The following is a 27,894-nucleotide window of genomic DNA, read 5'->3' as shown; positions in this document are numbered from 1 at the left end:
CATCATCACTCACCCATATCCCTTCATTCATAAAAATCTGTCATTTCAAAGAGAGGCTTCCAAGGCGAGTGTGAAAGGTACTTGCTGGATTCACTTTGAAAGACCGAGTTGTAATTTGAAAATCCCTTTGTTCTGGGCCTCTCTAATTACCTCCTCCCGTCTCTGCCCTATTCAAACCATTCATTCATCGCAAATTACATGGGAGAAAAGCCAAGGAAATGCAAACCAGTCTTTGTAAATTAACCCCCCTTTGCCTCAGTGTCACTCTGCTGAATCTCCCCAAGGTAACTATATTGTAGGGGATGCCACAGCTTTCAAAATGTGGGAAGACATTGGGTGAAATTTTCCAAGAACCAGGGGACTACTTTACCAGCACGTCCACCCAAGGATCGTACACTCCTGCCTGAGGTCAGTGGAGAATCGGGGCAGACGTGCCTGTAAAATTCCAGTCTCAGTGTCAGTACTGGTGAGAAGCTGACTTGGAATCCTCCAGCTTCATTGGTCAGTTTTCCCTCCGGATCTTGCCAAAAGGAGGAGTGGGTGTGGTCTGTGCCGTTGGTCTGAGGGTGGGAGCTCTGAGAGGCGGGAACCGGCTCCAGTGAGATCGGGGCATGTTGTCAGAGGGCACCTTGGTCACTGGAAATAAATAAATTCTCCCCCCACCACAACATCAGAGATATCTGTAGACATGTCCCAACAAACATCGCTGGCATCACCCCCCCTCCCCCAGGTATCATCCTGACATCAGGCTCCTTCCCCCTGAACATCACTGACACCCCTATCACTCACATGTCCACACCCCCCCCACCATTACCTAATCTCCCCCACCACAAATAAATGAGGCTCCAAGCAGGAAACTCCCCCTGGCACTGTCCCCTGGCACAGGTCAGCACTGCCATCTTGGCACTTGCTTTAGTCCATTCTCCACTAATCTCCGTGTTTATTCAGTCAGTCACCTCTAGATAACCCCTGTCAGGATTGTGCAATCTCTCCTGTTCCTTCATTCTATTGAATTTGTTGATATTATCTGATTACCCTTACTGACGTTGTGATCTTTTACTGTTTAACAATGTTTTGCACCATCCAGTTTTCCAATTTCCCAGTTATTTCGGAAGCTGTCATAGTTTGGTAACATTTCGCTCTGATTTACTTAATGGAGTCTGCTTCACCCACACAGAGCCTGGGACTGAGAGCCCCATTCCCCAGACTTGTGTTTATAGTCCTGAGGTTTGTGGAGGTCTGTAACATTCAGAGAGCAGTAAGAAGTCTCATAACACCAGGGTTAAAGTCCAACAGGTTTATTTGGTAGCAAACGCCATTAGCTTTTGCGAACAAATAAACCTGTTGGACTGTAACCTGGTGTTGTGAGACTTCTTACTGTGTTTATACCCCAGTCTAACACCGGCATCTCCACATCATAACATTCAGAGACCATCAGATACGTCGCCATAGCAACAATGAGACACAGTTGTTGGCACATCGCCATAATAATAAGGTCAAGGAACAGACCCATCACCACAGCAACAAGGGGCACAGGACCTGACCCATCACTATAGCAACAACGGGCATGGGACCAGACCCATCACCATAGCAACAAGGGGCACAGGACCAGACCCATCACCATAGCGACAATGAATTACAGAACTAGACCCATCACCATAGCAACAATGATTTACAGAACCAGACCCATCACCATAGCAACAATGATTTACAGAACCAGACCCATCACCATAGCAACAATGATTTACAGAACTAGACCCATCACCATAGCAACAATGCATTACAGAACCAGACCCATCACCATAGCAACAATGATTTACAGAACCAGACCCATCACCATAGCAACAATGCATTACAGAACCAGACCCATCACCATAGCAACAATGCATTACAGAACCAGACCCATCACCACAGCAACAATGGGGCACAGGACCCCATCACCATTTATACTGACCCGGAAGTGAAAGATGCCCCAATAATTTCTTTGGAAATCCTGATTGAGTGGCACAATGTGAGCAAAGAGACCTTTCCTCATGGTGAGTGAGGCTAAAGCAGCCAGGAACCAGCAATCTCCTGGAGGGAGAGAATCAGCCATGTTACTCACACAGTGGGCTGGATTTTACACTCTGCTATCTCCCCCACACCCCAATGTCAGAGGGAGCCACTCACATCCACACTGTCCCGCAGCCATTTTACACCGAGGATAACATTTGTTGTTTCAGGTCAAGTCACATGTTAGAGTGCAGCTGGCCAATCAGCACCAGGCTTGTTCAGCGGTCACGGCTGATGCTTTGAGGGGTGACCCCGGGTGTGGGTGGGGCCTGACTGGCTGACCCAGTTAGGCAGGCAAGGGGCAATGAGGGGATAGTCTGTACAGGCTGGTGGAGATGGAGTGGGTGTGACCCTGAGGGGAGGACGTCTCCTACAGACACCAGGGACCTCCCCTCAAAGCAACCCAGGCAGTGGAAGCCACCCAGCTACCCATTTAGCCTGGGCCTTACCCAGTAGCAGGTAAAGAGTGGCAAGGACAGAAACAGGTACAGAGACAGAGGTGAATTATAATATTGGGGTGGGGAGGGGGGAGTTATAAAGTGGGGGGATTTGGGTTGTAAATTGGGGGGGTTTGGATTATAATGTGGAGGGGGGGGGGGTAACCCAGAGTTAACGGACAGGATTTTCCAGCTGCATATCCCCCAAAACCGGAAACTCCCAGCTGAGGTCGATTAGCACACTTTCCATCCCAGCCGCTATGATTCCGACAGCAGGCAGCACTGGAACATTTATCTCATGTTTTGGTAGTTTTGAGTTATTCAAAAGGGGCGGCACGGTGTCATAGTGGTTAGCACTGCTGCCTCACAGCACCAGGGACCCAGGTTCAATTCCCGGCCTCGGGTCACTGTCTGTGTGGAGGCTGCACATTCTCCCCATGTCTGCATGGGTTTCCTCCGGGTGCTCCAGTTTCCTCCCAAAGCCATGTTGGTTAAGTGAATTGGCCGTACTAAATTCTCCCTCAGTGTACCTGAACAGGCGCCGGAGTGTGGCGATTAGGGGATTTTCACAGTTACTTCATTGCGGTGTTAATGTCAGCCTATGTGACATTAATAAATAAACTTTAAACAATGGACACTGTGCGTTTAAATATATTAAATTCACACCGACACAGGAATGGTGAGAGGATCTTACCCACTGCGCCCTGACACAGATCGAACCGATTAACCCCTCGAACAAAAAACTGGGGATTGCGATGGATTTCCTGCAATGAGAAGGAATTATTTTAAAACCAGAACAATAAAATTCAAAGATCAACGCTGCAATCTAACCACTTCACCCTGCCGCTCGATCGGAAGGGTGGACTGCAGAGGTCATGATGGGGAACTCATCACCACCCTAATATTGACATGTTTGGGAGGGGGGCTTACACTGCTGCCAGTGATGAGGGGTGGGGTGCAATGTCCATGGGGGGTGCGGAGTGGTGAGAGATCTCTCAGATTCACTCAACAGGTCAGGGTATGTGTTTTTGAAAGGGGAAGGAGGTTTATCATTAGACCGATTTCGGTGGGATATTTTTGTGCCTCTGCTTTGAACCACAAATTCACAACTTACAGGTGGAGGATGTGGTCAAGAAGGCGTATGGTATACTGGCCTTCATTAATCGAGGGATTGAGTTTAGGAGTCGGGAGGTAATGCTGCAACTTTATAGGACCCTTGTCAGGCCCCACTTGGAGTACTGTGCGCAGTTCTGGTCGCCTCACTACAGGAAGGATGTGGAAGCTATTGAGAGGGTGCAGAGGAGATTTACAAGGATGTTGCCTGGATTGGGAGGCATGCCTTATGAAGATAGGTTGAGGGAGCTCGGTCTCTTCTCCCTGGTGCGAGAGTGGAATTGGCTGCTGTCGGTGGTGGTGGAGGCGAACTCACTGGGGTCTTTTAAAAGACTTCTGGATGAGTATATGGGATCTAATGGGATTGGGATTTATAGATAGGTCTATGGCCTGGTAGGTATGGATGCGATCGGCGTAACTTGTGGGCCGAAGGGCCTGTTTGTGCTGTAGTGTTCTATGTTCTATGTAAATCCAAATGATGCCCAGAAAGGATGGGAAATAATCAAATCCAACGGAAATTTCACACATACAAGCATTGAGAAATCCAGGGAACAGGAAGCGTACAGCAATGGGATACAAACGTAGAAGATAGGAGCAGGAGAAGGCCGTTCGGCCCTTCGAGCATGCTCCACCATTCATCTCGACCATGGCTGATCATCCAATTCAACAGTCTAATCCTGCTTTCTCCCCACAACCTTTGATCCCGTTCACCCTAAGGATAGTTACACTACTGGAATAGTAATTCAGAACAAAATAAAAAGGCAAACACAAAGATGAGTGCACAGGTACGGCAAGGAATGAGGAATGTTATCGAATGAATTGAATGTCATTGTTTATTGAGGGGGGTTGATGACAGAAGTTTTCGGTTGTACAGGGCACTGTTGTGACCACACCTGGAGTATTGTGTCCAGTATCAGTCTCCCTATTTAAGGAAAGATGTATATGTGTTGGAAGTGGTTCAGGGAATGTTTACCAGACTAATACCAGGAATGGGCAGGTTGTCTAATGAGGAAAGGTTAGAGAGGCTAGGCTTGTTTGCACTGGAGTTTAGCGGTGACTTGATGGAAAGATGTAAGATCCTGAGGGTGGAGTAACTCAAAGCTCAATGTGGCAAGTAACAAAGAACAAAGAAAATTACAACACAGGAACAGGCCATTCGGCCCTCCAAGCCTGCGCCGACCATGCTGCCTGGCTGAACTAAAACTTCCTACCCTTCCAGAGACCATATCCCTTTATTTGCATCCTACTCATGTATTTGTAAAGACGCCTCTTAAAAGTCACCAACGTATCTGCTTCCACTGCCTCCCCCGGCAACGAGTTCCAGGCACCCACCACCCTCTGTGTAAAAAAACTTGCCTCGTACATCTCCTTTAAACCTTGTCCCTCGCACCTTAAACCTCTGCCCCCTAGTAATTGACTCTTCCACCCTGGGAAAAAGCTTCTGACTATCCACTCTGTCCATGCCCCTTATAATCTTGTAGATTTCTATCAGTTCTCCCCTCAACCTCCATCACTCCAGTGAGAACAAACCAAGTTTCTCCAACCTCTCCTCATATCTAATACCCTCCGTACCAGACAACATCCTGGTAAATCTTTTCTGTACCCTCTCCAAAGCCTCCACATCCTTCTGGTAGTGTGGTGACCAGAATTGGACAGTTTATTGATTGAGAAGAGCGATGTACAATGAAGGGTTTAACAGGTGGAATTCTCCGGCCACACCCGCCTGAAAATCAGAGATTCCTGCCTGACTTCCATGGACCGTTACATGGTTCACCCCCCAACACCGGCCCACTAGAATTCCAGTGGAGGGTGGGGTGGGAGAATTCCCGCCCACAAATATACAGGTCTCCTCCCAACAACATCCCACTCCAGCACCCCCCTCCCTCCCTCCCGATTGGTCCAGGTTCACACGCTCGCGCTCCATTGGTTTTGACCCCATCATGTGGGTCACCCCTTAAAGGGGCCTCGCTCCCGCGGAGAGGAGGGCCGCCATTTTCCCAATAAATAACAAAGTGACACAGACGGACTGCAATTGTCCCAGACCTTTGGGTCATTTTTTTTGGGAAAGCGGTGAATCCAGCGCCGGTTCTGGGAAGGGTGGGGCCCAAATGTACCTGTTTTCTGAGTAAAGATGATTCTGACAAAAGAAAATGTGTTGTAAGCAAGTTACCTTCATAAAATGATGTTATTAAAGATAAGAACAAATAATCAAAATAAGTAATAGCCTGGGGTCAAATTGAAAGGTTTCATCTCTGTTTCAAAGATAAGAACATAAGAACATAAGAAATAGGAGCAGGAGTAGGCCATCTAGCCCTTCGAGCCTGCCCCGCCATTCAATAAGATCATGGCTGATCTGTCGTGGCTCAGTTCCACTTTCCCGCCCTCTCCCCATAACCCTTAATCCCCTCTCCTATCAAAAACCTATCAACCCGCGTCTTAAAAATATTTAGTGAGGTAGCCTCCACCACTTCAACGGGCAGAGAATTCCAGAGATTCACCACCCTTTGAGTGAAGAAGTTCCTCCTCAACTCCATTCTAAACCACCCCCTCTTTATCTTGAGGCTGTGCCCCCTAGTCCTACTATCCTTTCTGAGCGGGAAGAGTCTCTCCACCTCTATCATATCCATCCCATTCATCATCTTATACGTCTCAATGAGATCTCCCCTCATTCTTCTAAACTCTAACGAGTACAAGCCTAGTTTATTCAGCCTCTCCTCATAGCTCAACCCCCTCAACTCCAGTATCAGCCTAGTAAACCTCCTCTGCACTCCCTCCAAGGCCAAAATATCTTTGCGCAGGTGCAGTGCCCAAAACTGCACACAGTACTCCAGCTGCGGCCTCACCAATGCCCTATACAGCTGCAGCAAGACCTCCCTACTTTTATATTCAATCCCCCTCGCTATGAAGGCCAGCATCCCATTCGCCTTCCTGACCACCTGCTGCACCTGCAAGCTGGGTTTTTGCGACTCATGCACAAGGACCCCGAGGTCCCTCTGCACCGTCGCCTGCTGCAGTTTTTCGCCACGTAAGTAATAGTCCTTCCTACCATTCTTCCTACCAAAGTGGACCACCTCACACTTGCCAACATTAAATTCCATTTGCCATTTCCTGGCCCATTCGCCCAGCCTATCTAGATCCTTTTGCAGACTCTCCACACCCTCCGCACAATTTGCCGTTCCACCAATCTTGGGGTCATCAGCAAACTTCGACACCCTACACTCGGTTCCCTCCTCCAGATCATCTATATAGATGGTAAAAAGCTGAGGCCCCAGCACCGACCCCTGGGGCACTCCACTAGTCACCATCCGCCAATCCGAATAGCACCCATTGACCCCCACTCTCTGCCTCCTATTTGACAGCCAATCCTCTATCCACGCTAACACCCTACCCCCAACTCCATGCCCCCTGACCTTCTGCAATAACCTCTTGTGAGGTACCTTGTCAAACGCCTTCTGAAAAGCCAGAAAGACCACATCCACCGGCTCTCCTCTATCCACCGCCCTAGACACATCCTCATAGAACTCCAGTAAATTTGTCAGACACAACTTCCCTTTAAGGAAAAGATGTTATTATGTTATAGAATTCAGGAAAAAAAAGACTCCAGGGGACCGGGGGACCGGCACAAAGGCTTTTCACCGGAAAAGGGGTAAGCCAACTATTGAAACCTTTTTAACTATTGTAGGAGTTTTGTGGAAGATTATTCCCAAGTGGTAAAGCCCTTACAGGACTCGATAAAGGGAGAAAAAGCTAATCAGGAAAAGATACAGAATGGGGAGATGCAGAGATACTCTTATGTGAGAAATAAAAGAATGACAAGGGTGAGATTAGGGCCAGTCAAGGATAGTAATGGGAACATAGAACATAGAACATAGAACACTACAGCACAAACAGGCCCTTCGGCCCACAAGTTGCGCCGATCACATCATCACCTACCAACCTACAGACCTATCTATAACCCTCAATCTCATTAAACCCCATATACTCATCCAGAAGTCTTTTAAAAGACCCCAGCGAGTTCGCCTCCACCACCACTGACGGCAGCCGATTCCATTCACTCACCACCCTCTGAGTGAAAAACTTACCCCTAACATCACTTCTGAACCTCCCTCCCCGCACCTTAAATCTGTGTCCTCTCGTAGCGACCATTTCAAACCGGGGAAATAGCCTCTGAGAGTCCACCCTATCTATTCCTCTCAACATTTTGTAAACTTCTATCAGGTCGCCTCTCAACCTTCGTCTCTCCAGGGAAAAGAGACCCAGCTCCCTCAACCTAACTTCATAAGGCATGCCTCCCAGTCCAGGCAACATCCTTGTAAATCTCCTCTGCACCCTTTCAATAGCTTCTACATCTTTCCTATAGTGAGGCAACCAGAACTGCGCACAATACTCCAAATGAGGCCTGACAAGGGTCTTATAAAGTTCCAGCATTACCTCCCGACTCCTAAACTCAATCCCTCGATTAATGAAGGCCAGTACACCATACGCCTTCTTGACCACCTCCTCCACCTGCGAGGCCGATTTAAGAGTCCTGTGGACCCGGACCCCAAGATCCTTCTGCTCCTCAACACTACTCAGACTTCTGCCCTTGATAGTGTACTCGTTCATCCCGTTGGTTCTGCCAAAATGGATGACTACACATTTATCCGCGTTGAAGCCCATCTGCCACTTCTCCGCCCAGTCCTGCATCCTATCTATGTCCTGCTGCAACTTTTGCCATCCTTCCAGACCATCCACAACACCACCGACCTTCGTGTCATCAGCGAACTTACTTACCCATCCCTCCACTTCCTCATCCAGGTCATTTATGAAAATGACAAACAACAAGGGTCCCAGAACAGATCCTTGAGGCACTCCGCTGGTGACTGACCTCCATTCAGAAAAAGCCCCATCCACAACCACTCTCTGCCTTCTGCAGGCAAGCCAGTTCTGGATCCACAAGGCCAAAGGCCCTTGGATCCCATGCCCTCTCACCTTCTCAAGAAGTCTTGCATGGGGGACCTTATCAAACGCCTTGCTGAAGTCCATGTACACTACGTCCACGGCACTTCCTTCGTCAATGTGTTCAGTCACATTGTCGAAGAACTCAACTAGGCTTGTAAGGCACGACCTGCCCTTGACAAATCCATGCTGACTATTCCTGATCATGTCAAACCTCTCCAAATGTTCGTAAATCTTGTCCCTCAGAAGCCTCTCCATCAGCTTACCAACCACTGAGGTCAGACTCACCGGTCGGTAATTTCCCGGGCTAACTCTGTTCCCTTTCTTAAAAATAGGAACTACATCTGCAATCCTCCAATCCTCTGGAACCTCTCCCGTCTCCATTGACGACGCAAAGATCATCGCCAGGGGCTCTGCAATCTCTTCCCTCGCCTCCCACAGTATCCTGGGGTACATCCCATCTGGTCCCGGCGACTTATCTACCTTGATAGAATTCAAAAGTTCCAACACATCCTCCTCCTTAATATTCACGTACTCAATCCTTTCCATCTGCTGCAAATCCATAACAAAATCTCCCAGATCGGCTTCCACCGTGAATACTGAGGCGAAGTACTCGTTAAGCACCTCCGCCATTTCTTCTGGTTCCACACAAACCTTTCCCCCCTCACCTTTTATAGGTCCTATCCCTTCTCTTCTTATCCTTTTACCTTACACATATTTATAGAAGGCCTTGGGATTCTCCTTAATCTTACCCGCCAAGGTCTTCTCATGACCCCTTCTGGCTCTCCTAATTTCCCTTTTAAGTTCCCTCCTACAGTCCTTATACTCCTCAAGATCTTTAACATCTCCTAATTCCCTGAACCTCTTGTACACCTTCCTTTTCTTCCTGACTAGGTTCAACACATCCTTTGTGCACCACGGTTCCCTCGACCCACCAAAACCCCCTCGTCTCATCGGAACGTTGTCATTCAGAGCTCCAGACACACATTCCTTGAATATCTGCCACCTTCCTTCGGTACTTTTCCCTAAGAACGCCTCCTTCCAGTTTATTTGTCCAAGTAACTTCCTGACTTCTTCGTATCTCCCCTTACCCCAGACAAACACCTTCCTAGCCTGCCTGATCCTATCTCGTTCCAACGCAATTGTGAAGGAGATAGAATTATGGTCACCATATCCAAGATGCTCTCCTACCGAAAGATCCATCACCTGCCCTGGTTCATTCGCCAGTACCAGGTCAAGTACAGCCTCTCCCCTCGTAGGCTTGTCCACATACTGCGTCAGGAAACCCTCCTGAACACACCTAACAAACTCCTCCCCATCTATACCCCTTACCCTAGGGATATTCCAGTCGATGTTTGGGAAATTGAAGTCTCCCATCACGACAACTCTGTTATTAAAACATCTCTCCAGAATCTGTTTCCCTATTTGCACTTCAACTTCCCTGTCACTATTGGGCGGCCTATAGATTACACCCAGCAAAGTTTTCGACCCTTTGCTGTTCCTAACTTCCACCCACAGAGATTCTGTAGACAATCCCTCCACGACATCCTCTTTCTCTGTAGCCATGACACTGTCCCTGATCAACAGTGCCACGCCACCACCCCTTCTGCCACCCTCCCTGTCCTTCCTGAAGCACCTGAAGCCTGGCACCTGAAGTACCCAGTCCTGTCCCTGAGACATCCAAGTCTCCGTAATGGCCACCACATCACAATCCCAAACAGCTATCCACGCCCTAAGCTCATCTACCTTATTCACTATACTCCTTGCATTAAAATATATACACTTCAGCCCCTCAGTCTGGGCATTTCCCATCTCCACCACCTGTCTAACCTCCCTCCCATACTGCCTGCGGTCCTCCCCTACCTGGGAGCGAACCTCCTCCGTCCCAGTTTCCCCATCACAGTTCCCAGAACATGCACAGAACTTGTGCATGTTCAATAGGTGAGGCGTTGAATGAATACTTTTCTTCAGCGTTCACTAAGGAGAGGGGCCATGTTTTTGAGGATGAATGCGTGATACAGGCTGATAGGATGGAGGAGGTAAATGTTCTGAGGGAAGGTGTATTAGCAAGTTTGAAAAACCTGGGGGTGGAGTACTGTGTGCAGTTTTGGTCGCTGCACTTGCGCAAGGATATTTTGGCCTTGGAGGGAGTGCAGAGGAGGTTCACTGGGCTGATACCGGAGATGAGGGGATTGGGCTATGAAGAGAGGCTGAATAAACTGGGTTTGTACTCGTTGGAGTTTAGAAGGATGAGGGGGGATCTTATAGAGATGTATAAGATGATGAAAGGGATGGATAGGGTAGAGGTGGAGAGGTTCTTCCCGCTCAGAAAGGACAGCAGGACTAGAGGGCACAGCCTCAAGATAAAGGGGGGTGCAGTTTAGAACCGAGTTGAGGAGGAACTTCTTCACTCAAAGGGTGGTGAATCTCTGGAATTCTCTGCCCGTTGAAGTGGTGGAGGCTACCTCGCTAAATATATTTAAGACGCGGGTAGACAGGTTTTTGGTAGGCAAGGGGATTAAGGGTTATGGGGAGAAAGTGGGAAAGTGGAACTGAGCCACTTCAGATCAGCCATGATCTTATTGAATGGCGGGGCAGGCACAAAGGGCTAGATGGCCTACTCCTGCTCCTATTTCTTATGTTCTTATGATAATGATATGTTCTTATCCTATTTCTTATGTTCTTATGTTCTTATAAGTCCCCTGGGCCAGATGGGATACATCCTAGGATACTTTGGGAGGCAAGGGATGAGATTGCAGAGCCTTTGGCTTTGATCTTTGGGTCCTCACTGTCCACAGGGATAGTACCAGTGGACTGGAGAGTGTCAAATGTTGTTCCTCTCTTCAAGAAAGGAAATAGGAATGACCCTGGTAATTGTAGGCTAGTTAGTCTTACTTCGGTGGTCAGTAAGTTAATAGAAAAGGTCCTGAGAGATAGGATTTATGACCATTTGGAAAGATTCAGTTTAATCCGGGATAGTCAGCACGGTTTTGTGAGGGGTAAGTCCTGCCTCACAAATTTGATTGAATTCTTTGAGGAGGTAACTAAGTGTGTGGACGAAGGTAGAGCAGTTGATGTTGTACACATGGATTTTAGTAAGGTGTTTGATAAGGTTCCCCATGGTAGGCTCATGAAGAAGATAAGGAGCTGTGGGATAGAAGGAAATTTGGCTGATTGGATAAGTAACTGACTGTATCATAGAAGACAGAGGGTGGTGGTGGAGGGAAAATTTTCAGACTGGAGGCCGGTTACCAGCAGTGTACCACAGGGGTCAGTGCTGGGTCCTCTGCTTCTTGTGATTTTTATCAGTGACTTGGAAGAACGGGCTGAAGGGTGGGTTAGTAAATTTGCTGACGACACCAAGATTGGTGGAATAGTGGATGATGTGGAGGGCTCTTGCAGGCTGCAAACGGACATCGATAGGATGCAGAGCTGGGGTGAAAAGTGGCAGATGGAGTTTAACCCTGATAACTGTGAGGTGATTCATTTTGGTAAGACAAACTTGAATGCAGATTACAGGGTCAACGGCAGGATTCTGAGGAATGTGGAGGAACAGACAGATCTTGGGGTTCACATCCACAGATCTCTGAAGGTTGCCACTCAAGTGGATAGAGCCGTGAAGAAGGCTTATAGTGTGTTAGCGTTTATTAACAGGGGGTTTGAGTTTAAGAGTCGTGAGGTAATGCTGCAACTATTTGCGGCAGAGAGTGGGGGTCAATGGGTGCTATTCGGATTGGCGGTTGGTGACTAGTGGAGTGCCTCAGGAGTCGGTGCTGGGGCCTCAGCTATTTACCATTTATATAGATGATCTGGAGGAGGGAACCGAGTGTATGGTGTTGAAATTTGCTGATGACACCAAGATTGGTGGAACGGCAAATTGCGCGGAGGTTGTGGAGAGTCTGCAGAAGGATCTAGATAGGCTGGGCAAATGGGCCAGGAACTGGCAAATGGAATTTAATGTTGGCAAGTGTGAAGTTGTCCACTTTGGTAGGAATAATGGTAGGAAGGATTATTACTTACGTGGCGAAAAACTGCAGCAGGCGACGGTGCAGAGGGACCTCGGGGCCCTTGTGCATGAGTCGCAAAAACCCAGCCTGCAGGTGCAGCAGGTGGTCAGGAAGGCGAATGGGATGCTGGCCTTCATAGCGAGGGGGATTGAATATAAAAGTAGGGAGGTCTTGCTGCAGCTGTATAGGGCACTGGTGAGGCCGCAGCTGGAGTACTGTGTGCCGTTTTGGTCGCTGCACTTACGCAAGGATATTTTGACCTTGGAAGGAGTGCAGAGGAGGTTTACTAGGCTGATACCGGAGTTGAGGGGGTTGAACTATGAGGAGAGGCTGAATAAACTAGGCTTGTACTCGTTAGAGTTTAGAAGAATGAGGGGAGATCTCATTGAGACGTATAAGATGATGAATGGGATGGATAGGATAGAGGTGGAGAAGCTCTTCCCGCTCAGAAAGGACAGTAGGACTAGGGGGCACAGCCTCAAGATAAAGGGGGGGTGGTTTAGAACAGAGTTGAGGAGGAACTTCTTCACTCAAAGGGTGGTGAATCTCTGGAATTCTCTGCCCGTTGAAGTGGTGGAGGCTACCTCGCTAAATATATTTAAGATGCGGGTTGATAGGTTTTTGAAAAGCGAGGGGATTAAGGGTTATGGGGAGAGGGCAGGAATGTGGAACTGAGCCACGACAGATCAGCCATGATCTTATTGAATGGCGGGGCAGGCTCGAGGGGCTAGATGGCCTACTCCTGCTCCTATTTCTTATGTTCTTATACCGGACATTGGTGAGACCACATTTGGAATATTGTGTTCAGTTCTGGTCACCTCATTATAAGAAGGATGTGGAAGCATTGGAGAGAGTGCAGAGGAGATTTACCAGGATGCTGCCTGGTTTGGAGGGTAGGTCTTATGAGGAAAGGTTGAGGGAAGTGGGGCTTTTAGAAATTTATAAGATGATGAGAGGGATTGATAGAATGGATGTTCAAAGATTATTTCCTTGGGTGGATGTAGCTGTTACTAGGGGGCATAACTGTAAGGTTCATGGTGGGAGATATAGGAGGGATGTCCGAGGTAGATTCTTTCCTCAGAGACTGGTTGGTGTGTGGAATAGACTGCCTGCTGTGATAGTGGAGTTGGACACTTTAGGAACTTTCAAGTGGTTATTGTATAGGCACATGGAGCATTCCAGAATGATAGGGAGTGGGATAGCTTGATCTTGGGTTCGGACATAGCTCGGCACAACATTGAGGGCCGAAGGGCCTGTACTGTGCTCTACTGTGCTATGTTCAATGTTAAGTCCAGCTTTTTCAGATTTGAAGCAGGCTTTGGTGACAGCCCCAGCTTTGGGATTCCCGACATCACTAAACCATTCCACGTTTTCTGTGAGGAATATGATGGAATACAGGCAGCTGTAGTTGCATGGGGACAGATAGAGACCAATGGGGTATTACTTCACTAAGTTGGACTCAGGAGCCAGAGGATGCATTGTGTGTGAAGGCGCTAGCTTACGCCTCGTGGGCAGTCAGTGTGTCGGATCCCCTCATCTTAATGGGAAAAATAATTCTCTATAGCCCATATACTATTATCCAGCTTCTAGAAGCAGGGTGATTGAAAGGGGTCAGTGATGAAAGACGTTCAAAATGGGAGGCGAATCTTTTACCGGGAGATAAGCATGTAGTGATCAGCAGAGATGTCAGGGAAAACCCAGCAGTGGGATTGACTGTACAGGGCATAGAACATGAATATGCAGCAGAACTAGAAAAGAAGCAAGTGAAGGATTAGTGGAAGAGCCACTGGTAGGTGAAGGGGTAATTAACTTATACGCAGATGGTGCAAAGAAGTACGTGAAGCCCTGTGCAGCATGGGCAGTGGGGAATGAGGAGAGAAAAGTGATAGCAGGGGAGCAGATTCTGGGAATTGATTCAGCACAACTAGCAGAGTTGATAGCTTTAACTAAAGCTTTAGATTGGAGCAGAGGGAAAAAGGGTTAATGTTTTTACAGACAACCAATATGCTTTTGGAGTTGTGCACGATTATATGGCAGCCTGGGGCAGACATAGTTTTGTGACTTAGAATAGGGATCATATACAACATGAGACTTCAATCAGGAATTTACTCCAGGCAGCTAGTGTTCCTTTAGAAGCAGCAGTAATAAAAGTTCAAGCTCACAGGAAAATTGAGAATAAAGTAAGCAAAGAAATTATTTTGCCGACCAGGCAGCAAAAGCCTTAGTGGAACAGGATTGAGAGTGGACACAGCCTGTAGGGTTGGCAGCTGTAGCAGTTGAGGACAGTCCAGATATCGATGTAAAACAAGTGCAGGAACATGCAGATAAAGAGGAAAAGGAGCAACGGAAAAAAGACGGAGGGCAGAAAGGTCATGATGGAATATGGAGGAGAAAAGGGGAAATAATGGTTCTTAAAGTAGTACAGCACTCGCTCCTGAAGATTCATCACGGAATAACACACGCAAGCAGGGACAGAATGCTTAATTTATTGAAGACAGGTTGGTATTGGAAAGAGATGGGATGGAGGCAGCCAAGTATTGTCAGAGATGTCAGCAGTGCACCCTAGTGGAGCCAGGACATCCCTGCAAGATTAAAATAGAAAGTCAACTCAGACCCAAAGGACCCTGGGAGAATTTACAAATGGATTTTACAGAGCTGCTCCCAATTGCAGGGAAAAACATACTGTTTAGTAATTGTAGACCAGTTTACTCAATGGGTTGAAGCATTCCCATGTAGAGATGAATGGGTTGAAGCAATTCCCATTGTTTCTTGATTTTCAGAAGGCGTTTGACAAGGTGCCTCACAAGAGGTTATTGCAGAAGGTCAGGGGACATGGAGTTGGGGGTAGGGTGTTAGCGTGGATAGAGGATTGGTTGTCAAATAGGAGGCAGAGAGTGGGGGTCAACGGGTGCTATTCGGATTGGCGGATGGTGACTAGTGGAGTGCCCCAGGGGTCGGTGCTGGGGCCTCAGCTATTTACCATTTATATAGATGATCTGGAGGAGGGAACCGAGTGTATGGTGTTGAAATTTGCTGATGACACCAAGTTTGGTGGAACGGCAAATTGTGCGGAGGGTGTGGAGAGTCTGCAGAAGGATCTAGATAGGCTGGGCGAATGGGCCAGGAAATGGCAAATGGAATTTAATGTTGGCAAGTGCGAGGTGGTCCACTTTGGTAGGAATAATGGTAGGAAGGACTATTACTTACGTGGAGAAAAACTGCAGCAGGCGACGGTGCAGAGGGACCTCGGGGTCCTTGTGCATGAGTCGCAAAAACCCAGCCTGCAGGTGCAGCAGGTGGTCAGGAAGGCAAATGGGATGCTGGCCTTCATAGCGAGGGGGATTGAATATAAAAGTAGGGAGGTCTTGCTGCAACTGTATAGGGCATTGGTGAGGCCGCAGCTGGAGTACTGTGTGCAGTTTTGGTCGCCGCACTTACGCAAGGATATTTTGGCCTTGGAGGGAGTGCAGAGGAGGTTTACTAGGCTGATACTGGAGTTGAGGGGGTTGAACTATGTGGAGAGGCTGAATAAACTAGGCTTGTACTCATTAGAGTTTAGAAGAATGAGGGGAGATCTCATTGAGACATATAAGATGATGAATGGGATGGATAGGATAGAGGTGGAGAGGCTCTTCCCGCTTAGAAAGGATAGCAGGACTAGAGGGCACAGCCTCAAGATAAAGGGGGGGTGGTTTAGAACGGAGTTGAGGAGGAACTTCTTCACTCAAAGGGTGGTGAATCTCTGGAATTCTCTGCCCGTTGAAGTGGTGGAGGCTGCCTCGCTAAATATTTTTAAGACGCGGGTTGATGGGTTTTTGATAGGAGAGGGGATTAAGGGTTATGGGGAGAGGGCGGGAATGTGGAACTGAGCCACAACAGATCAGCCATGATCTTATTGAATGGCGGGGCAGGCTCGAAGGGCTAGATGGCCTACTCCTGCTCCTATTTCTTATGTTCTTATGTTCTTAGAGATGCCACAGCTACAACAGTAGCAAATGAGATAATTCCCAGGTGGGGAATGCCTCTTCAGCTAGATTCTGATCAGAGAACTCATTTTCATGGGGACAGTTTTGAAAGAGGTCTGTCGAATGTTGGGAATAAAGCAGAGGTTCCATGTACCATATCACCCTCGGAGATCAGGGATAGTGGAGAGGAAACTGGAGGGATCTAATAGACCATCTACATTTTCTCAAAAAGCAGCTGATCACGTAACAGCAACACTGAGATTGGACTAAGTTGGTGGAGGGAGTACTCCTAGGTTGCCGTCTCCGGGAGATAAGGTAATGGTGAAACTCATGACAGTTTCAGAAAGGGGCAAAGAGCTCACTGGGAAGGGCCTTTTGATGTGGTAGTTACAGGACAGACATGTGCCCTAATCAGTGAGAAGTGCAGCCCACGCTGGAGACACTGGACTCACTTAAGGCCATACCCTGGTGGTAAGCCCCAAGACCGAATGATTCAATCTATTAGTAGAAGTGGAGAGAATCTGATTAGATCGAATTTATTCTGACTGCTGAATTTAAGGTGGCGAAGCCATCTGGATTTTATTACAGATTATATGCATAGATCTGCCACAGTTCCAATCAAGATCCACCAGACATCCCCCAGTGCAGAAGCGAGTCACGAGCACGTGCAAAGTATTGTGTGGTGATTGTGCAAGTTTTGTAAACAAGCTGTATTATTACCTGACATTGATCGACAATTGTATTTGATTGTAAGAGACCGCTATAATGAATGTATGTGATTATAACCTTTTTACTATTGAATGAACAGATTTGGACCCAGGTGGAACCAGCAACTGAGGTCTTTCAGCATTCCCTGCAGGAGGTACGTGTTAATACTTATATATAGAACATAGAACATTACAGCACAGCACAGGCCCTTCGGCCCTCGTTGTTGCGCTGACCAGTGGAACCAATCTAATGACCCTCTAACCTAAACTATTCCAATGTTATCCATATGCCTATCCACTGACCATTTGAACGCCCTTAAAGTTGACGAGTCCACAACTGCTGCAGGCAGGGCATTCCACGCCCTTACTCCCTTACTGGCACACACATATACTAGATTGAACAGTCAGGTGAAGTGTTGGGTGTGTTCACACATGCATGTAGGAGGGGGAATCAGTAGGGAGGCGAGGAAAGAATTTCTTAACGGTGAGTCTTGTGCAGGGGTGGTTAGGTCAAATAAACACAAATATACCTATCTGTAACCAAGGGGAACCAGCTCTTAGTTGAGTTTTAAAACAGCCAGCACCAAAGCCAAAAGGGATATATTGTGCTAGAAACATAGAAGGCCAAGGGGGAAACTCGGGTGTGAATGAATGTGACCACATGGTGGATCGAACCACCCGGCTACGCCTGAGTCCACCCAGTAATGACCAATCTTGCAATAATTCTTATTGTTTTAGAGGAGGCAACAATTATCCAAGTCTCAATGGAACATATTGGATTTGTGGGGATGGGGCATATCCTTGATTCCCTTTTAGATGGAAAGGGTCCTGTTACCTTGAATATGTAATCCCACACATATATCACACTCTGAAAACTCCCTCCCCTGTCAATACATCGATGAGCTATTACAGAAACAGAATGGTTCTTTGGCATGTTGTTTCTCCAATATGGAGTAGCGAAAGTGATGTGTGAAACCCTGGTTTTACACTCCGTTTTGGAAGAAGTTGCCAATGATACAGTAACTGCCCTTGTGAGGGTTGAGGATAAGATGGTAGCCATGCACACTATGGTACTTCAACACAGATCGGCATTGGATTATGTCTTGGCTGCAAGGGGTGGGACTTGTGTAGTGATTGGATCAGAGTGTTGCACGCACATATCAGACAGTTTGGAAAACACAACTAATCTGGTTAATCATATCAGGAAAGAGGTGAAGAAACCCAAAGGCCCTGAACATTCACCTGAGGTGGTTGGCTCTCAGGCTGCCTGGGAACATCAATCCTACAAGGGATTGCAAGATTCTTCCTGGTGATCTTGGCACTGATGGTGCTTGTCAATGTAGTTAAGTGTGCCTGTACAAGGTCGTCCAAGTCCACAGAATGGACGGTACCAGGGATGGCAGTTAAGTTGAGCGAGCAAGGATATGAAGGGTCCAGTTGTCCCTCAGGACACAGGAACAAGCATTGGGACATTTTTATTTAGTGGCCTTATCTTGGGCTTTAGCCAAGGGCCAAAAGCAGACTGTTGTGGGGTTAGTATGGAATCCTAGTATTAGGCCCTTCATTTTAGTTTTACCATAATAAGTAGACTCAGTTAAGGTAATTATAAAGTGCCTTATATACATAGTGAGAATTCACAATGTGCCTGGAACAAAATATACAAAGGTATTATAAACTGCAAAAGGATATAAACTGCAAAAGTATTATAAACTGCATAACCACAAATTAACCAAGTATTATAAGCTTCAATTGTATTTTCAATGTATTTGTATTTTGCGCCTTGGCCAACTTCATTCTGAATGCAGCATGATGGGAAGCACAGTTGTCAACAGACCGAATTCTGTTAATGTAATGGAGCACAGAGATGCAGCTAGTCTTATCTGTTTTTGGATATGCAAAAGGCAAATTTAATTACAGGCCTGGTATGTAAGGGAGTAAATTCAGTCATGGGTAGCGAGGCTGGAGCAAGCTGATAAAGGAGATAAAGCAGCTGATAAAGGAGACCCAGGTTCCAGCAAAAGAGTGACTGCTTTCACAATTCAACATCACAGATGTTAATAATGGCCTTGGTTACTGGTAATGAGGTGGTTTCAGTTTCTGAGGTAAAGGGAGGGGCAATAAGCCAATAATCTCCGACTGCTGTTGACAGGTGGAATGTTTTTGGCTGAGGTAATGATGTTGAATGTTGTGATTGGGCCCCTCCAGTCTGATTGGGTGAGATATTGAAATGTTCAGAATAATATAATAATTTTACTGGGCAGTATTATGTCAGAGAGGACAGTTAACCCTCATCGACTGTGTCTCTCTCCTGATGCATGCATGAGCAAATAAATTCCTTTTTGTTCTTTAACTATATATTGTCTTTTGCCACGTATGTATTGGTTGAATGAGGTTCAACAAGTAGAGAGTACCTGAGAAAAGTTCTCTCACAGTCATTAATACATTATTCAGTATCATGTGCTAAACTGAGAAAAGCCATTTCAATAAAATCGAAAACTGCGTTATTGGAAACCATGTGGAGATGTCGGCGTTGGACTGGGGTAAATACAGTAAGAAGTCTCACAACACCAGGTTAAAGTCCAACAGGTTTATTTGGAACCTTCCACTCACCTGACGAAGGAACACGGTTTCCGGTGGGTTTAATATCAAATAAACTGATTGGACTCGAACCTGGTGTTGTGAGTCTTCTTATTGGAAACCAGCCAGATTAGTGAAATAGATGATTAAAGAATCAGTAATTCATTAATTATATGTTAAGAAGGCTGATAATTTAACCTGGAATGCCAAAGTTTCTAACTCTTCGAGTCTCCCAGTGCAGTGTATTGCTCGGGTAGTACAGCAACTTGGGAGCCATCAACAATGGCTGTTTCCCACTGGGACTCAGAGCCTCCATCAGTTAAGAATCAACATTTTGACTTTTCAGCTCTCCTGACCAGAATCACCTCTCTGCCTGCTCCGCTGAAACAATCAGCTTGAAACCTCGAAGGTAACCACCTTTTAAAGAAAGAGAAAAAAACCTTCCAAGGTCACCTGAGAGCCTACACCTGGTTCCCGAGGAAAAGCTCCGAAAAAAAAGTTAAGAATCAACACTCTGACCTACCAGCTCTCCTACCAGAATGACCTCTCTGCCTGCTTCACTGGAACAGTGTCAATAATTAAAGACCGGACAGTGTCAATAATTAAAGAATGGACAGTGTCAATAATTAAAGATCGGACAGTGTCAATAATTAAAGACCGGACAGTGTCAATAATTAAAGAATGGACAGTGTCAATAATTAAAGATCGGACAGTGTCAATAATTAAAGACCAGACAGTGTCAATAATTAAAGAATGGACAGTGTCAATAATTAAAGACCGGACGGTGTCAATAATTAAAGAATGGACAGTGTCAATAATTAAAGAATGGACAGTGTCAATAATTAAAGAATGGACAGTGTCAATAATTAAAGGCTGGACAGTGTCAATAATTAAAGAATGGACAGTGTCAATAATTAAAGACCAGACAGTGTCAATACTTAAAGAATGGACAGTGTCAATAATTAAAGACCGGACAGTGTCAATAATTAAAGAATGGACAGTGTCAATAATTAAAGACCGGACAGTGTCAATAATTAAAGAATGGACAGTGTCAATAATTAAAGACCGGACAGTGTCAATAATTAAAGAATGGACAGTGTCAATAATTAAAGACCGGACAGTGTCAATAATTAAAGAATGGACAGTGTCAATAATTAAAGACCGGACAGTGTCAATAATTAAAGAATGGACAGTGTCAACAATTAAAGACCGGACAGTGTCAATAATTAAAGAATGGACAGTGTCAACAATTAAAGAACGGACAGTGTCAATAATTAAAGACCGGACAGTGTCAATACTTAAAGAATGGACAGTGTCAATAATTAAAGAATGGACAGTGACAACAATTAAAGAATGGACAGTGTCAATAATTAAACAACGGACAGTGTCAATAATTAAAGACCGGACAGTGTCCATAATTAAAGAATGGACAGCGTCAATAATTAAAGACCGGACAGTGTCAATACTTAAAGAATGGACAGTGTCAATAATTAAAGAATGGACAGTGTCAACAATTAAAGAATGGACAGTGTCAATAATTAAAGACCAGACAGTGTCAATAATTAAAGACCGGACAGTGTCAATACTTAAAGAATGGACAGTGTCAATAATTAAAGAATGGACAGTGTCAACAATTAAAGAATGGACAGCGTCAATAATTAAAGAATGGACAGTGTCAATAATTAAAGACCGGACGGTGTCAATAATTAAAGAATGGACAGTGTCAATAATTAAAGACCGGACGGTGTCAATAATTAAAGAATGGACAGTGTCAATAATTAAAGGCCGGAGACTGTCAATAATTAAAGAATGGACAGTGTCAATAATTCAAGAGCGGACAGTGTCAATAATTAAAGACCGGACAGTATCAATAATTAAAGAATGGACAGTGTCAATAATTAAAGACTGGACAGTGTCAATAATTAAAGACCGGACAGTGTCAGTAATTAAAGAATGGACAGTGTCAATAATTAAAGAATGGACAGCGTCAATAATTAAAGACCGGACAGTGTCAATAATTAAAGAATGGACAGTCTCAATAATTAAAGTATGGACAGTGTCAATAATTAAAGAATGGACAGTGTCAATAATTCAAGAGCGGACAGTGTCAATAATTAAAGACTGGACAGTGTCAATAATTAAAGACCGGACAGTGTCAGTAATTAAAGACCGGACAGTGTCAATAATTAAAGAATGGACAGTGTCAATAATTAAAGAATGGACAGTCTCAATAATTAAAGACCGGACAGTGTCAATAATTAAAGAATGGACAGTGTCAATAATTAAAGACCGGACAGTGTCAATAATTAAAGATCGGACAGTGTCAATAATTAAAGAATGGACAGTGTCAATAATTAAAGAATGGACAGTGTCAATAATTAAAGAATGGACAGCGTCAATAATTAATGACCAGACAGTGTCAATAATTAAAGAATGGACAGTGTCAATAATTAATGACCAGACAGTGTCAATAATTAAAGAATGGACAGTGTCAATAATTAAAGAATGGACAGCGTCAATAATTAAATACCGGACAGTGTCAATAATTAAAGGCCGGACAGTGTCAGTAATTAAAGAATGGACAGTGTCAATAATTAAAGAATGGACAGTGTCAATAATTAAATACCGGACAGTGTCAATAATTAAAGACCGGACAGTGTCAATAATTAAAGAATGGACAGTGTCAATAATTAAATACTGGACAGTGTCAATAATTAAAGACCGGACAGTGTCAATAATTAAAGAATGGACAGTCTCAATAATTAAAGAATGGACAGTGTCAATAATTAAAGAATGGACAGCGTCAATAATTAAGGAATGGACAGTGTCAATAATTAAAGACCGGACAGTGTCAATAATTAAAGAATGGACAGTCTCAGTAATTAAAGAATGGACAGTGTCAATAATTAAAGAATGGACAGTCTCAATAATTAAAGAATGGACAGTGTCAATAATTAAAGAATGGACAGGGTCAATAATTAAAGAATGGACAGCGTCACTAATTAAAGAATGGACAGTCTCAGTAATTAAAGACCGGACAGTGTCAACAATTAAAGAACGGACAGTGTCAATAATTAAAGACCGGACGGTGTCAATAATTAGAGAATGGACAGTGTCAATAATTAAAGAATGGACAGTGTCAATAATTAAAGACCGGACGGTGTCAATAATTAAAGAATGGACAGTGTCAATAATTAAAGACCGGACAGTGTCCATAATTAAAGAATGGACAGTGTCCATAATTAAAGACCGAACAGTGTCAATAATTAAAGACCGGACAGTGTCAATAATTAAAGACCGGACAGTGTCAATAATTAAAGATCGGACAGTGTCAATAATTAAAGACCGGACAGTGTCAATAATTAAAGAATGGACAGTGTCAATAATTAAAGACCGGACGGTGTCAATAATTAAAGAATGGACAGTGTCAATAATTAAAGAATGGACAGTGTCAATAATTAAAGAATGGACAGTGTCAATAATTAAAGACCGGACAGTGTCAATAATTAAAGATCGGACAGTGTCAATAATTAAAGACCGGACAGAGTCAATAATTAAAGACCGGACAGTGTCAATAATTAAAGAATGGACAGTGTCAATAATTAAAGATCGGACAGTGTCAATAATTAAAGACCGGACAGTGTCAATAATTAAAGACCGGACAGTGTCCATAATTAAAGAATGGACAGTGTCAATAATTAAAGACCGGACAGAGTCAATAATTAAAGAATGGACAGTGTCAATAATTAAAGACCGGACAGAGTCAATAATTAAAGACCGGACAGTGTCAATAATTAAAGAATGGACAGTGTCAATAATTAAAGAATGGACAGTGTCAATAATTAAAGATCGGACAGTGTCAATAATTAAAGACCGGACAGTGTCAATAATTAAAGACCGGACAGTGTCAATAATTAAAGATCGGACAGTGTCAATAATTAAAGACCGGACAGTGTCAATAATTAAAGAATGGACAGTGTCCATAATTAAAGAATGGACAGAGTCAATAATTAAAGACCGGACAGAGTCAATAATTAAAGAATGGACAGTGTCAATAATTAAAGACCGGACAGAGTCAATAATTAAAGACCGGACAGTGTCAATAATTAAAGAATGGACAGTGTCAATAATTAAAGACCGGACAGTGTCCATAATTAAAGAATGGACAGAGTCAATAATTAAAGACCGGACAGTATCAATAATTAAAGAATGGACAGAGTCAATAATTAAAGACCGGACAGTATCAATAATTAAAGACCGGACAGAGTCAATAATTAAAGACCGGACAGTGTCAATAATTAAAGAATGGACAGTGTCAATAATTAAAGACCGGACGGTGTCAATAATTAAAGAATGGACAGTGTCAATAATTAAAGAATGGACAGTGTCAATAATTAAAGACCAGACAGTGTCAATAATTAAAGGCTGGACAGTGTTAATAATTAAAGACCGGACAGTATCAATAATTAAAGACCGGACAGTGTCAATAATTAAAGGCTGGACAGTGTTAATAATTAAAGACCGGACAGTGTCAATAATTAAAGAATGGACAGTGTCAATAATTAAAGAATGGACAGTGTTAATAATTAAAGACCGGACAGTGTCAATAATTAAAGAATGGACAGTGTCAATAATTAAAGAATGGACAGTGTCAATAATTAAAGAATGGACAGTGTCAATAATTAAAGACCAGACAGTGTCAATAATTAAAGACCGGACAGTGTCAATAATTAAAGAATGGACAGTGTCAATAATTAGAGACCGGACAGTGTCAATAATTAAAGACCAGACGGTGTCAATAATTAAAGAATGGACAGTGTCAATAATTAAAGACCGGACGGTGTCAATAATTAAAGACCGGACAGTGTCAATAATTAAAGAATGGACAGTGTCAATAATTAAAGACTGGAGAGTGTCATTAATTACGGTATGGTCATTGGTCAATAATTAAAGTGTGGACAGTGGTCAGTAATTAAAAAGTGGACAGTGGTCAGTAATGAAGGAATGAATGGACATTAGCCTTGCCTGCAATATTTACTCACATGCGGTCTTCTCCATTGCTCTACATTCACTCTGCATTCCCCTATAGATGTGTGGACAGCAGGGAAAATGGGGTCCTCAAACAAGCAGCGTCTCTGTGCGCAGCTCCTCAGCAAGTAGCTGTAATGCTGATTGTGGAGAATCCGGGGGTTAGATAAACTTCCCTCTTTTGGAGCTGAGGATCGCTGGCTCCTGTCAGCTATCCCGCGTCCCTCCTGAGGGACAATCTCTCGCACTTCCATCTGCCTGGCTGGCCGATACCTGGAAAGGAAACAGTAATCAGTTCTCCCCACTGCTGGGATACAGCATCAAACCCAAGCCTTTGACAGTAACTACAAGAGCCCAGCAGGTAGGATTGAGGGGTTAGTTCCTCTACCATCTCCAGTCTCTTTCCATCTCTCCGTGCAAATCCAACAATCTAACAGCTACCTGCCTGTTTCCCCTTCCTTATTGATCTTGTTATCTGGCTGGGTAAAGTCCAAACAATTTCTCTTAACTGCTCTCCACCTCCACACTTTCCCGTTTCCAGTAATATAAGCTGGTATTTAATTCTGTTGAAATGCCGGATTACCTAAAGGTCGGCGGATTTTCAGTCAGCTGCTTTGACTGTTGCTGGGAGTGGCTTGGCAGTGAACATTAAAGTTTCACTATCCCTTTCAAAACTTCTGATCCGCCTCAGACTGAGCTGTGTTTCCCCAGGCCAGCCTGGCAGGACTGGCACTGGGAGGGACAGGGCAGGGGGAAAGGGCAGGGGGAGAGGGCATGGGGACAGGGCATGGGGACAGGGCAGGGGGAGAGGAGACGGGGAGAGGGCGGGGGAGAGGGCAGGGGGAGAGGTCAGGGGGAGAGGGCATGGGGAGAGGGCATGGGGACAGGGCATGGGGACAGGGCATGGGGACAGGGCAGGGGGAGAGGGCAGGGGGGAGAGGGCAGGGGGAGAGGGCAGGGGGAGAGGGCATGGGGAGAGGGCAGGGGGGAGAGGGCATGGGGAGAGGGCATGGGGAGAGGGAAGGGGGAGAGGGCAGGGGGAGAGGGCAGGGGGGAGAGGGCAGGGGGAGAGGGCAGGGGGGAGAGGGCAGGGGGAGAGGGCAGGGGGGAGAGGGCAGGGGGAGAGGGCAGGGGAGAGGGCAGGGGGGAGAGGGCAGGGGGAGAGGGCAGGGGGGAGAGGGCAGGGGGAGACGGCATGGGGACAGGGCAGGGGGGGAGTGGACAAGGGGGGAGGGCATGGGGAGAGGTCAGGGGGACCGATCGCTCACTGGTGGGGTGGGGAGGGGCAGATGGATCTCTGGTTGGTGGGGAGATGGATATCTGATGGGGAGAGGGGACTGGTTGGGGGGGGTAGGGGACAGGGATGGTGATCGGTCTGGAAACACGGGGGGGGAGTGGATAAGGGGGACAGTGATGTGTGTGGGTATTGGGGTGGATAAGGGGGACAGTGATGTGTGTGGGTAGTGGGGGGGGTGGATAAGGGGGACAGTGATGTGTGTGGGTAGTGGGGGGTGTGGATAAGGGGGACAGTGATGTGTGTGGGTAGTGGGAGGGTGGATAAGGGGGACAGTGATGTGTGTGGGTAGTGGGGGGGTGGATAAGGGGACAGTGATGTGTGTGGGTAGTGGGGGGTGGATAAGGGGGACAGTGATGTGTGTGGGTAGTGGGGGGGTGGATAAGGGGGACAGTGATGTGTGTGGGTAGTGGGGGGGTGGATAAGGGGGACAGTGATGTGTGTGGGTAGTGGGGAGGGTGGATAAGGGGGACAGTGATGTGTGTGGGTAGTGGGGGGGTGGATAAGGGGACAGTGATGTGTGTGGGTAGCGGGGGGGGTGGATAAGGGGGACAGTGATGTGTGTGGGTATTGGGGGGTGGATAAGGGGGACAGTGATGTGTGTGGGTAGTGGGGTGGAGCTGGATAAGGGGACCATGACGGTCTGGGGGCCATCGCTCCCGCTTTTCTCTCCCAGCTGCTTTCTGTGCCTCCTGTGGCCCGGGAGCGATCTGACACGGGCGCGCTTTTCCAAATGTTTTTCTAACTGCACATGCGTGTGTTGATAGATTGGGGAGAATTATTTAAAGGGATGACAGTGGATAAACAATGGCAAACATTCAAAGAACTCATGGGGGAACTGCAGCAACTGTTTCTTCCTGTCTGGTACAAAATTAAATGGGTAAGAGAGCCAATCCATGGCTAATAAAGGAAATGAGAGAGAGTGTCTGATGTTAGGAAAAGCATACAGACTGGCCAAGAGAAGTAATAGGTCTGAGGATTGGGAGCAGATTGGTTAGTGAACCAGCTGTGAACACTCACATTTCATTCAACATGGTGATAAGATGCAGATTAACTTTCACCTTACATCTTTTGGGAAGAATAGAAAGGAGTTTCCCTCACACAGCTCCTCAGATACTGAAGCAGTCTGTGTCCAAACGCAGCAAAACCTGGACAGTATTCAAGTTTGAGCTGATAAGTGGTAATAACATTAGTGCCATAGATAGTGCTGGTAATGATCTTTGCCAAGAAGACAGAGTATAACCATGTCTCATTAACATTCAATAACATCACCATCGCTGAATTCCCCACTGTCAAAATCCTGGGGGTCACCATTGATCAGAAACTGAACTGGGCCAGCCATATAAATACTGTGGCTATCAGAGCAGCTCAGGGGCTAGGAACAGTCCACAAAGCCTGTCCACCATCTACAAGGCACAAGTCAGGAGTGTGGTAGAAACTCCCCACTTGTCTGGATGAGCGCAGCTCCAACAACACTCAGAAACACCGTTCAGGACCAAGCAACTTGATATAAAATTCTATCATGTTATTGTCGCTCATCGCCATGAAGTCTGGTACATCACTAACTGCAGGCTGATAAACTGCTGTGTTAGAATGGGGATCTCACACTCAATGGTGCTGGTTCCAACTAAATGATAGTTATTGAGAGTCGAGAATTAATAAACCAGTTATTCCGGTCTATATGGAACCTTGTATTGTAGAATTAGCAATGAGTTTGGCAGCACCAACCCTGAAAGCCTTTACTCCTCCTCAGCCTTACTATCAGGGTTTAATATT

The 27,894-nt window shown here is 45.7% G+C and overlaps 1 protein-coding gene across 1 annotated transcript in view; it reads right to left on the bottom strand.

Annotated features, from left to right (window-relative positions):
- The window catches only part of LOC145345618 (calpain-14-like), a 113,283-nt gene extending 87,911 nt beyond the window's left edge, over window positions 1–25,372 (bottom strand). Inside the window, exons 1-4 of the mRNA XM_080193451.1 lie at window positions 25,270–25,372; window positions 24,839–25,097; window positions 3,184–3,253; window positions 1,955–2,073 (exon numbers count right to left, since the gene is read on the bottom strand). Of these exons, the coding sequence (XP_080049577.1) occupies window positions 1,955–2,073; window positions 3,184–3,253; window positions 24,839–25,078 (429 nt within the window). The 5' untranslated portion in view covers window positions 25,079–25,097; window positions 25,270–25,372. The remainder of the gene's footprint in view (window positions 1–1,954; window positions 2,074–3,183; window positions 3,254–24,838; window positions 25,098–25,269) is intronic.
- Window positions 25,373–27,894: the final 2,522 nt, after the last annotated feature.

This window comes from Carcharhinus amblyrhynchos, chromosome 7 (genome assembly GCF_965287045.1).
Source record: "Carcharhinus amblyrhynchos chromosome 7, sCarAmb.v2.hapA, whole genome shotgun sequence".
NCBI lineage: Eukaryota > Metazoa > Chordata > Chondrichthyes > Carcharhiniformes > Carcharhinidae > Carcharhinus > Carcharhinus amblyrhynchos.
Note: the sequence above shows the minus strand (reverse complement) of the source record. Positions and strands in the feature narration are given on the sequence as shown.